Raw genomic sequence first — 13,420 nt, 5'->3', positions numbered from 1 at the left:
CAGGAGGTGGCTATGAAATTATTACAGTAGTACAATATGGACTACAGTTAATTTTTTCAGTTATGATTTAATCCTGCATTTAATCTTGTTTGTATACATTTCTCTTGACTGTGAACAGTGCCATAAACAGTCTGTGCGTGCATAAGTTTTGATCAATTTTAACTTTTTAATAGATTTGTGTGTATCTTATGGTATTAAATGATAAAATAGACTAGTATCTGTATATATTTTATGCATTCATGATATACCTAATTTAAAATTTTTCTTTCAATATTTCTAGGCTATGTGGTTGGTCTGGGAGTTTTTTTCAAATTAGTGCAAATCTCCAAAAAATGTTCCAGCATATTTATTGAAAAAAAATTCTGCATATCAATGGACCAACATGGTTCAGACCTATGTTGTTCAAGGGTCGCTTGTACATATGTATGTAAAAGTAAAGCTAAATCAAAGACGGTGGCACTTCTCAAACTCTCATAGGGAGTTTGAGAGACAGTGAAACTTGAAATTAATATACAAGAAAGATAAGTGGTCATTCATTTCTTAAAAGCACAAACTTCTGGAGACACCTTTTATAACCTCCCCTGAAGTTTCAATCTCTGTTTATGATCTTCGCTTATGAACATTCAATCTCACTCTGTATGACAGTCTCTAGTAAGTCAGAAAGAGAAAAACAAATATCGTATATTACTGCATATATGTGGAATCTAGAAAAATGGTACAGATTAACCAGTTTGCAAGACAGAAATAGAGACACAGGTGTTGAGAACAAACGTATGGACACCAAGGGGGGAAAGTGGGTTGGGGGTGGTAGTGGTGGGATGAACTGGGAGATTGAGATTGACATGTATACACTGATGTGTATCAAATGGATGACTAATAAGAACCTGCTGTATAGCACAGGGAACTCTACTTCACTTCGCTGTACAGTAGAAACTAACACAACATTGTAAAACAACTATACTTCAACAACAACAGAAAAATAAATAAATTAAAAATAAACATTCAATCTCACATCTTGGGTGTTGGAGGGAGGCAGATTACATTATTAACTTGCCTTAAATTTCCGTAACTCATCATTAACTCTCCTTTTTCTAAATTCATGTCTCACTTATCTTTTCTACAGTCTTCCTCTAATATACCACCCACCTTTCTCCAAGTCCTGAGGCCTCGACTGGGTGGGTTCATTTGCCATCTCTGTCGCTTTTCTCTCAGTCCTGTGCTTTCTAGCTCATCCTCCCATGGTCATTCTCACCATTCTCTTGACTTCTCCCTTTCCATCCGGTTGCTATGCTATACTATTATATATTGTATAATATAAATATGATACTTTACTATTTTTTATTTTTAAAAGTATTTATGATATATTATGGGCTGGAAGCAAGTTCCATCAATCCATAACCTCTACGATAGCAGTTGTATAGCATAGCAACTATAGTTGTAGCATATTACTATTGCTGTAATTCCCCTTGAAGTATATTTAATCTGTTATTAGTTTAATAAATGTGGGTGAGCTTTATTCATTGGATTCTCTACTGATCGAAACAGTAGAAGCTGGTAGTGGTAGGTAAGCTGTGTGATGTCCCCTTCATGGCTTCTGCTTACTCATTTGACTACTGTTCAGTTGCAAATATGATGCTTACATCAAATACTTGGATTTTGAACAAATCCTTTTAATCCAGAGGAAAAATTAACTAGTTTTACACCTTTACCTGCTCCCTAGAAGGTCGTTGGCTACATGACTAAGAAAAGAGGCACATGGGTCCTCTGGTCCTTGAAGTTCAGTCCACAGATGATCTTTATGGAGGTGAAGGCGAGGCAATTCACTCTTGCTCTTAACTGTAAGCTATTTCCAGGGAAGCCTAATTCCCAAGAAATTATACTGAGTCACCATGCTACTCAGTAATCAGACTGATTCAGGTCATAAGAGTCTTTTGGAAGCATCTCAGAGGCTTAAATTAACTCCTGGGAAACCAGAAGGCCATGCCAGCTCTGGTGTTCCCTAACCATCCCAGACCTTCAGGAGAACTCTTAGACCAGTGCTTTTTAAATATTAACATGCATATGAGTCACCAGGCAATCTTGTTAAACTATAGATTCTGCTTCAGTAGATCTCCGGGGTAGGGTCTGTGATCTGCCTTTCTAACAAGCTCCTAATTCAGTGCTGCTGGTCTGTGAGCCACACTTTGAGTAGAAAGATCTTAATCACTGATTCTCGGTCTTGTGTGCATTAGAATCACTGGAGAGCTTTGAAATTACTGATGCATGAGTCCCACCTCAGAGAATACCTGATTTAATTGGTACAGGGTGTGACCTGGGCAGCAGGATTTTTCAAAGCTCCCCAGGTGCTTCTCATATGTGGTCAAGTTCAGGAGCCTCTGCCTTAGACGTCATCACCCCAGCCCTGGATGACGCTGTCACCCCGCTTTTGCATAAAGCCTCATCATCTTTATGCCTCTTTTTCTCCATCAGGCTCACCCTGAAAAAAACAAAACAAATCAAAAAAACCCTGTCCAACACTCTACCTGTACCTCAACAGCTGAACGTGGCCACAAATCTCAAGTGGGTCCCAGCACTCCTGGGCTAACTCTTCCAGCTGATTATTTCAAACCTTCTCTCCCCTCACCCCCTTCAAAGCCCCCTCTCAATTCTGCACAAAACTCCTCCTCCGTCACTTTAAGGAAAAAAAAAAAGCAAACTGCAAGAATCACTTTATCTTTGCACCATAACCGTATTCTCTGCCTGCTCTCTGCACCCCCATTCATGCCCTGGATCCAAGCCCTCTCACTTACCCAGTGAATCTCCTCCCAAAAAGACCTCTTTCATTCCTGAATCCCCAGTGTCCCCCTTTTCTGGATTATTCCCATCACTCTTTTACGTATCGTAATAGTCCCATCACCAGAAAAGGCTCTTGAGCCGTTTTCCAATCACTGCCCTCTTTCTCTGCTCTTCCCTCGCATGCCAGCCCTACAACTCTCCTCAGGTCTGAGAAATGACCTTCTTGCCAAATTCATGGTTTATCTTCCTGGGGTCTCTCTCACTTGTATTTGACCCAGTTAATCACTCCCTCTTTCTTAAAATCCTTGGTCCATTTCACGTCTCTCAGCTGGGTCAGTGTGCCTCACGCTCTCCCGTACACATCAGCCTCACTGTCGCCTCTGCGTATGTTCCCTATCGCCGTGTCTGTGCGTGGCTAGTCCCCTCCCTTTTCTCAGGTCTCTTACCCTCCACTATCACCTCCTAAGAAAGGCTTTCCCTTCACTTTCTTTAAATCAGCCATCACCACCCACCCCCATAGCCTTCTGTGTCCGCTGACTGATTTTTTTCACCACCTAGAATACTACATATTTCCTTGTTTTTTGGTCCATGTATTCATCAGAGGGCTCATCCAGTAATAATATAAACCCCATAAGGGCAGGGAGTTTGCTTATTTAATTTTCTGCTCTCTGCCCAGAATTTGATCATGTCTGACACATAGTAGACACTCAATAAATACATGAAAGTTCCTAAAACCCTCCTCCAATTCCCCCTGAGAACGCTTAAGCCCACTGCCTGTCCATTACAGACAAACAACTCAATTGTAAAATTTCCCTTCTGATTCATGACTGAATGTCATGGCATTTCTTGTCGCTGATTAAAAGAGTTTAGGTATTCTAACAAACCCACTAGCTATTTCCACCTTGGTTCGTGGAGCTAGTTTGTCTTTCTTTTCCTGTAATGAATTTGCACATCTTCTGCCTCTGTGTGCACATGTCCACAAATATGCTTCAGGTCCCAAGGGAGTAACTGTTCCAAGAGCTTGAGTTCTTAAAAAAAAGTCCCCCATTTCTTTAAAAATACATAATTGCTGCCTCTCCTGAAATATTTTTACAGTGTGTCCCTAGAGGAGGAATTCCAGCTGATGGCCCAGCGCAGGGCAGAGGCCCATAGACAGACTGTCTGGCTCCAATTTATGCTCTGCGCTTACATGGCTAATAGGCGTTAGTATTTTGATATAGAGAAGTGCCGTCCTTGATCCTGACTTGGTTATACACTGATCACATCCGGCTGAAAAGCACACGGTTAAGGGCCAAGAGTTACTCATTTTCTTCATCTCCCCTCTGTCTCTATTTCTGTCTCTGTGTCTCTTGTCTCCTCTCTCTCTCTCCAACAAATGTCTTGGGAATAGTTTCAGTATTTTCATAGAACGCTACACAGAGCAAATTTAAATTGGCAGAGGTTCAGTTTGCCCCATATGAAACTCTGCTGTAGACACTTTGAACCGATTGGAACTGTTATGCATGTATAATATGTATCAGAGCTACCACAAAACCCTGTTACTCACTTTATTATCCCACTTTTCCCCTCTATCCAAGTTTTCACTGTCACTTCATTTCAGACCCTAAACTCAACACTCACTACAGTTAAACTGAGGAAAGGCAGTAACCCTTGATTCATAAGGTGCCCATAATTCTACAAACATCTAATGAAAACGAGCAAACATCTCTGTATAAAAGTTGGCTTCAATCCAGAGGTATGTTTAATTCTCAAATGCCTGATAAAGCCATGGGATTGCAGGCTCTGGCAGCTCCTGCCCAGTGGTCTGCAAGGGAGAGGGTGCCCAACATGACAGCGACACCCACCAAATTCCTGCCCATCTTTCTTGGATTCTTACGTCTGGGGGTTCTTTAGCTGGAAAATGGGGTGCTGGAATCTGCTTACTTAGAATTAGCTATCCCAGTGACTTAGTAAACTGGAAAAAGAAACAAAAAGTAAAACCAGATATTTGAAAGTAAGTCCTCACCTGATGTTCTCTTAGAAACAAGATCAGCACCTCTTACAAGCACGGTTTTCCTTGGCTTGTGGCATGGCTATTCCTAGCCCGTCTGTGTCAAGCCTTCGGCATAGGTGACAAAACGCCTCCCTTTCAACAGGCCTTAGGAAAATACAGCCAGTTCACACTCACGCAAACCTCAAGCTGAAACTTTCCCGGTTAACCAGTGAAGTTTTGCCAAAATGCTTACTAAGTCCTGGCTCTAGGAGCCTGTGTGATGTGGAATCGCCTGAGCTCGAGAAACAAATAACTGCCCCTTCCTTTGCCGTGGGGTTGCATTCCAGTGGGGTGCTCAAAACCAGTTTTCATCGTGTCATACGCTATGCTTCTTTGTTAGAGAATTCCTGTTGATGTTTTAAAAATTATATTTGTTTGCATGCCTATCAGATGCACAAAATGCATTCTTCATGGATTTTCCTATCACTGCTTAGGTAGCATAGAGAGTTACGTGCTACAGAAGCATGGCATCGATGAAAGTAACAATCAAAAAGAAACAGTACGTTTTCTCCCATCCCCATAAATCTGATCTGTAAATGCAAAGAATGTGAGGCATGAACATAAGAAATTGAAGAATTTTATCTAAAACTTTAAAAAGAAAAATTGGCAAATCATACGATAAGACTTTAACCAATCTAGTCTCAAGAAAGAAAACCTTTTATAGAAGACATTTCTGAACCCCCATCTGAAATATATATCTTTAGGGCAGTAATCATCAGAAACATAACAGAGTCCTGTGGAGCTCAGTTTTATTGTCTTGCATCAGTGAACATTCCTCAAAAGCATAGAGCGTCACTAATGGAATTATATGTTTTCATGCTATAATTACATTTGATTTTTCCTGATATTTCTGTAGGCTTTTTGTTCATGGTTCCATGACTAGATGGAATATTTACAAGTTTTCTGTGTCCTCAGCCTATTCAACCCCCCCCCACCCCCATAACAAAAGAGAGAGGGAGTCTAGAAATAGGAATTTTTTACAGAAAAAAGACAAATGTATATTTTTAAATTTTTTTACCTCCAGAGATTTTCTTTCAACAACAGCAACAAAAACATAAACAACAACAGAAAGAAATAAGAAAAAAGAATTTTATATTTGAAGGAAACAGAGCAAGAGATCCCTCTGAGTTTTGAAACTCCTTGAGACACAAAATGGGCACTTCATAGTTTTGTTCTCGTTCTTGAATGAATACTTGTTGGATAAAATGGAATTTATTTGATCTTTGGGTATGTTGCTCCAAATGATCCTGTCACTGGAAGACAGATGAATCTAGAACAGAGTCATACTGACCGGAGGACATAACACCAAGATGCCATCAAATATGTGAACCATGAGTCTCTGTTTTTGAGAAGAGAGAATGTCTAGCTATGAAATCCACAGAAATCTCCAAGAAAGAGACGTAAACAGTTGGAAAATTATGTTGACACCCAACATATTATGATTGTCCTCTCATCTTCTCCCACATCAAGTCTTAGCTTTGCTCAACATCTCTGTGACCTTCTCGTCTCTCTCTTTCTCAGCACTCAATTCCTATTCTGTAGGTTTTCTTTCATCACTACAGAATATGAGGCTGACATTCACTTCAAATATGGTTACACTCTAGGGTTTCCCCCCTCAAAGCATTATGGAAGTACAGAGGGAAAAAATTGGTTGTTGCAGTATAGGTGTGGCATAAAGAGGGTCTTCTTCTTGCTAAGTCGAGGAAGTTCGGGGCTGTATATGAATACTGCTTGACCTGACCTGGGTTGCATATTCTTATCATAAATTGAAGTAACGTTAGCATTACATTTCCCCAAGTTTAAATACATTTCTTGAAATGCCATTTATTAGAACATTGAAAACACAAGTTTGGTTCTCTCTCCTCAAATCCCTACAATCTGGCTCCTGGCCCAGCCACTCAACCCAAATCACCCTCTAAGGTCTTCCAAAATAACTTCTCAGCCAAAACCAATAGTATCCTTCTAGATTTGTCAGCCTTATTTGAAACCATTTTCTTCTCCCTGCCAACACCCATTCTGGTCTCAAATTCTGAGGATTTGTCCCTTCCAGGTTTTCTCTTTTCTCATCTCCAGAGTCACATCCAGAGCTGTTCTCCTTTAGAGATCATTCCAACTCTGATCATTTTAAACACAAGGTTTGTGCATGACTTATTTCCCTAGCCCTAAAATAAAGGCCTTACTTTTTAAAGTAAAGTCTTACACCTCTCTATTCCAGGCTTTCAACTGTAATTAATTGTGGTAAAGTACCAACTCTGGTCTTCATTCTCAACTCCTTGCTGCTGTGTAATCTCTTAGTTTCTATAAACAAAAATTAAGTCACTTTGACTTTTTACTAATCCCCTTACTTTCATTAGACTTCTAGATGTATATATTTTATTTTTATACATTTCTATATTATATTTACTCAATTAATGTTCCTTTAGCCATACTCCACCCTTCCGTCTTCATCCCTAGTCAAATGCAGGTTAGATCAGACTCTATACATATTCAGATAAATATTGCCTGTTGATCAAAATACAATTAATAATGAAGTTAGAGCTGCTCTGCCAGCTCTTCCTAGCCCACCTGCAGACAATATCGTCTGCTCACGTCCTACAAACATCCAATAGACCTACTTTTCTCTCTCTTCTACTCATTTGTTGTCATTCTTAAAAGGACGTCCTTTTCTCTTTTTAACAGATCTGCTCCATTCTTCAGTGTCCCATCCAAGTACCTTTCTCCAAAGGACTTCCCATGGAGTATATGTAAACTGTGTCCTGTGAATTAGCTTGCTTCCTTCCTCCTCCTCTCATGAAAGTATAGCTTTATGTGAAAATGTATCTAAGTCATTCTTCTGTGCATATAAATTTCTGTAAATTCACAGATGTAGCAGTATATTTAATATGTTGTAGATAACCCTTTAGAAAGGCACCTTTTCTGATAATCGGGAAATCTTTTGCATCTTAGATTAAAAACCCAAACAGTCTCTACCTCCTTACCCCCGACAGGCATATGCACTTAAGATAATTTTAATAATAACTGTGGTTACTGAAAATTTACTTCATTATATGTGCATTTCCTTTTCAGGATCCCCCCATGGCTGTAACCCTTGGACTCCGAATGGAGGAGATGATTTTTAATCTTGCTGATACACATTTATTTTTTAATGATTTAGAGGTAAGAATTTAAAGAGCTAAGAATAGTTGTATCAAACTGTTAAAACTCTTATATGGTTTCTATATATGCAGATAACCTCAAAAAACCCAGAAAGATAGAAATTTAGCTCAAGAGAACAGTAAAGTTCCTGTCAAGGGGAGACATTGTATATGCGAATATAAACAAAAGCGAAATTGTGTTAATGAATGATACATATTTACTGGCGCATATTTAGAACAAAAAGTGTCTCCAAAAAGGAGGTCTGCTTTGATGTCTCATACCATACACCCCTGTCCACTACTCCTGGTCCTTTTGGTGTCTCAGCCACAATTCATTCCATCTTTGTAATCAGCATTAGCTTTTCCAGGTTACTAACCAGGATGCAATTTAGGTTAATCGCTGCACAGTAGTCGCAGATACTGTTCCTGGTTCTAGCGTGGATTGTTAATTTTTTTAAAAATTTTTATTGGAGTATAGTTGATTTACAATGTTGTGTTAGTTTCAGGTGTACAGCGAAGTGAACCAGTTATACATATACATATATATCCACTCTTTTTTTTTTTTTTAGATTCTTTTCCCATATAGGTCATTACAGAGTATTGAGTATATTGAGTAGAGTTCCCTGTGCTATACAGCAGGTTCTTATTAGTTATCTATTTATACATAGTAGTGTGTATATGTCAGTCCCAATCTCCCAATTTATCCCTCCCCACCCTTATCTTCTGGTAACCATAAGTTTGTTCTCTACATCTGTGAATCTACTTCTGTTTTGTAAATATACATAATCCGAAACCTAATTCTAGACATTATCATTCCCTATTTCTTCCCCTTCTGGATAAAACGATGCAAGAGCTGTTTACATAGCACTTCTGACTGGTTTGATTGCACTTATTTTCTCTTTTTTTCTTAATTCATCTTTCCATTTCCAACCTCAGATGAAGAGAAAGTAAAAGCAAAAACAACAAACTAAAAGAACCCAAGAAAAAATAGCCTCAGGAAAGCTAAATAAGTACTGTAGTAAGGTATATAATATGAGTGCTAATGATCTGAGTTATTAGGCATTCAGATGATAAAATTTGAAATAACTGAGTAACTTGGGCACTGGAAAGAACTTCTTCTCTGTCAAGAACAACTATGCTGAAATAGATTTCTCTTTCTTTTTTTAAATGACCCATTCAAATTGATTTTTTATCCCATGATTTCACAATGAAATTAAAGTGTTTATCTATAATCACATTATGAGTGAAGATGGGGATTATTATTACTGAATCTGCACCTTGTGTTTGACATTTTATATTGGGCTTTCCATTAATTAATTAACAGACTTTTGGAATAAATATGTTTATCACATTATTTTTGTAGAGAAGAAACTGTAGGGTTCACCAGCATAAAAATCATGTCTAAGGCTACCTGCTAAGTGATAAAACTGGGATTTGAAACTCTGGAGTCTGTCTGGCTCCAGAACACATACCCTGTCCCCATACCATGCTGAAATTAACAGACGTGTGCAAGGAAAATAAGCCAAGTTAGTCTTTGAATAAGTTTTTTTTTAATTGACAAGGTCTTAAACCCAGTTTTAGTTACATCTGAGGCATGAGTAAAAGATGTGTTTTTCAGTATATCCCATAAACGTATGTGTTGGAAATCTGTGTAATAGCATTTTCTTTCTTGTTCTCTTTGCAGTGAGTCACTGTTTTTACTGGATAATAAAATTTAAATTCTGTTTAAAGAGGTTTTATTTTTTTCTTTAAGAGACACTATGGAAGATCAGTATTCTTGGGCAAGTCTTCCAGTTTTAGGTTATAAGTAATAATCACCTCTCTGAAACCTGATTTAAATTAATCTTGCTACTTATTACTGTCTACTGTATAGAATGATTTTATATATACACAATAAGAGGAAACACACTTTAATCTTTTGGGAACGAATTTTTTATACATATATGGTGATAACTTTTTAGGTTGATTTTTCTGTTGGGTAAAATGGACGAGTCTCATTCTAAAAAGAATTCTAAGATTATCACTCCTCTCAAGCCTGTAAAACACACAAAAAAGAAGTTTGATATGGTTTTATCCAAGTTTTATAGTTTTATTTCATTTCATTTATTATTTTTACTAGAAATAAATGAAATAAATGACTCTTTAGGTTTTTAGTGACACATTAGAAGCCAGATGGAATAAATTTACCATCCAACTTCTAACAGAACACTAAAGTGAGAACATGAAAGTAGCATATGATGAATTTGAATATACCTTTAGCAAGTTTGATGTGAATATTGGCATATCAGAAACATGTGGTCGGCTATGGTGCTTTAAGAATTTTTATTTTGTGTTAGATACTATATAAAATATATCTTTAAAATACCCAACAGGATCTCAGGTAGAAATAGTAACTGAGAAAATATTGGTATTGACTTTCTCTTCTATGATGATAGCTTTTTAGTTGTGCTTTAGAATGTGATAAAAATTCCATTTTACTCAAACACTAAAACTTAGTATCCAACAATAATGCACTAAATCAATGAAATGATTTAGTCTCTGCATATAAATTGATCGAGTTCTCAGACGTGCACACGCCCACGTGCACACACATCCAGGTGCCCAAGGAAACTCAGAGGTTTATACTAACTTAGGTGAGCTAAACAAACACTAAAACTAATAAAATCTAAACAATAGCTTTCAAGATCATTCAGTACAGTTACATACATATCCACTATCCTTCTGTATCTGATTTTGAAACTTTACTTTCTCCCAGTTTTTTATTTCAGTAAACCTCTTATAAGCAAAGATTGTCATGAGCTTCATAACTGCTATTAAGCTATGTCTGCTTCTACTGACAAAGAGAATTCCTCAAGAGAATAACTTCATCATTAGCCTATTATGTGATTTCCCCTTGTGTATTTAATCTCTCAGGATTCCTTTTCTTAACCTAAAAATCTAATTTGAGACTCAAATCCTTCAATAGATACTGCAACATATGTAGTAGCAGCTGCTCTCACGTAATTCCTTAAAAGATACAAATTTAAATCCTCTTAATAGATACTTCACTACATCCTGTCCAACTGCAGAGAAGGCAAATGCTCACACCACTGTCCCTAAGAAGTGAATGCTCTCTGTTTAAATAAAATGTTATTTCAGTTAAAATAACTTCCAGAAGAGAAGGCACCAGGGAGTTTGGGCTAACAAAAGTGAGAGAAGACTGCTATGGATTATAACTGATAAAGATCAGTGACAACTTTGCGGTCACCTTATAAGATAAAATTAAAGAATTTAAGATTAGTGCCAGAATTATTCCAAATGTTTGAGTTCTTTCACTGAAGTTTGTTAAAGCCAAAGCATAACACTGTTTTTAGTATTTTGTGTTTTGTCAAAATGTTTCTTATAAAGTTCCTCTGAGTGAACACTAATTGAAGAACAATTATTTAGATTTTTCTAAAAATGTAAGTGATTGAAGTTCAGGTTTCTTTCACTGGACTGTAATCCTCGGGCAATGGTCCAGAGTCAACAAGCATAGTTAACTAGGCATAAATTTAAAGAGAAGTTCCATTTGGAAAAACCTCAAACATAACTTCAGATATGGAACTCACGGTCCAATAAGTTTGATATACTGATGTCCTCAGGAGTAAAAAATAAATTTGGGGGCAAAATGTACAAATTAATCATATGAGTTAATACTTGAAATGTCAGAGGAATTTCTATAAAAATTAGATGGGAGGATATTAAATATAGAAATTACTTCTAATTACCAGTGTAATTCATAAGATCCCCCCCTTTTTTAATATCATTAGTTTATTATAAAATTATGGAAATTGTTTACATGATAAAAGATTTCAGAACCTCGGTGGAATCAGCAGCTTCGCGTGATTCTATTTCAATAGTGGTTTAATTTGGTCTTCATACTTACCAAGAATGTCACCGACTCAAGAAATGATCCTTGTCATCTAGAACTACTTTGCTGCCTCAGTATTCTGGAAGAACTTTTATTTTCAACTTTCATACTAACTAGTTAAATCTCTTCACCCTTTCCTTTAGAGCCCAATCCAAGAGCTGCTACGGTTGCTTGCAATACTTTTCCCTGAGAATTTTCTGGAAGCATAATGCCTTCTTTGGTTAAAGTTTGGGCTGTGCTCCTTTCAAGAAACACTCAGTCAAAATGGGGAAGAACCTTTCTAAATGCCTCTCCTGTAGCCTCAGCCCGTGCTCTGTTCTCTTGCCTTCCCCTCCACTCTTAATATAAATATCTTCTTACAGCCCTTACCATCTAGAATATTATTATTTTTATCACCTAATTTTATGTTAGAAAATTTAAATGATTGTGGTAATTCTGTCATGAACTACATTTGTCTAGACTTCTGCCATTCATTCAAACAAAGAAGTGTTGAGTGATTACTTCGTGCCAGAGAGTGCCTTAAGTGTGGGTATAGCATATCTGGGTGACTCAAACACCCCCCTCAGGGAGCTTCCAGTCAGATTAACTTTTTGAGGCCCTTCCTTACTTATGAATATATTTATTCAAAAATTACTAAACCTATAATTTATGTACATAATATGAATCTTTAAAATTAGTTTACCTGGATTTTCAAGTTATGTACTAAAATTGTATTGATTGAGCTACTAAGTTTTATATTTTAAAAGAAACCTGAGCCAACTAATTTATCCTCAAACTGCAACAGGATCTAATATACTCAGTGTGGAAAGCTAGAGATAAGATATTAAATATTTCACCATCAGATACTTCCAAGTCCTATAATGATTATAAATAGTAGCTGAAAAGCCTTTAGTATGGCATCTTATTTTCAAATTTAATGATTTTTCAGAATTGATTTTGAATGATGAACGCTTAATATATATAGTCAGACTCTGTGAGTTTGACTGTAATTATCTGAGGGGAAAAAATGAGGCCCAAAAGGCTAAACCATACTTACTCTGAGGTTAGTAAACTAGTTATTGAAACGCCCTACCGAAATTCCACCTTCAGATCATGTACTATTTCATTGGAACTATGCAGATTATTTGAAGATAGAAAAGGACCCTTAGAACAGCAAAGAAGAAATGAATTCTTTTCCAGAAAAGTTACCATTTGTTCTGAGTACACTGTAACTTAGGTCAATTATGTGGCTGTAAGTACCTAAAGTTTATTTTCCTTTGAATTTGTAGCACATTCATTACTCCCTTTTACTTTCAGTATTCTTTTCAGTTTAAAGATTTAAAACAACCACAAAAAGTGTCGGCTTCTATAGTTATTAGCTTTTTGCTGGTTGAAAGACCAGGACTTTTAAAATAACATCAGCATGATTCTTTTCATGGTATCACTGGCCCAGCAAAAAGGAAGTCATAGAAATTTAACAGAACACCATAATCATCAAGCCCCTCTGTTGCTGCTCCAAAAATAATAAATAATAGTGACCACTGAGGTGTTCAGCCCAAACAAGTTTTGAGTATCTTCAGATTAGCTTTGCTTTCATACTTAAGTATGCAT

General features: G+C 37.0%; 1 protein-coding gene across 15 annotated transcripts in view; it reads left to right on the top strand.

Annotated features, from left to right (window-relative positions):
* The window catches only part of EYA4 (EYA transcriptional coactivator and phosphatase 4), a 259,346-nt gene that overhangs the window by 229,049 nt on the left and 16,877 nt on the right, over window positions 1–13,420 (top strand). For all 15 annotated transcript variants that reach the window (XM_082474687.1, XM_082474686.1, XM_082474683.1 and 12 more), the window contains one exon: window positions 7,874–7,963. In XM_082474687.1, the coding sequence (XP_082330813.1) occupies window positions 7,874–7,963 (90 nt within the window). The remainder of the gene's footprint in view (window positions 1–7,873; window positions 7,964–13,420) is intronic.

The sequence above is a fragment of the Balaenoptera physalus genome (assembly GCF_965194825.1).
Source record: "Balaenoptera physalus genome assembly, chromosome: 9".
Taxonomy (NCBI): Eukaryota; Metazoa; Chordata; class Mammalia; order Artiodactyla; family Balaenopteridae; genus Balaenoptera; species Balaenoptera physalus.
Note: the sequence above shows the minus strand (reverse complement) of the source record. Positions and strands in the feature narration are given on the sequence as shown.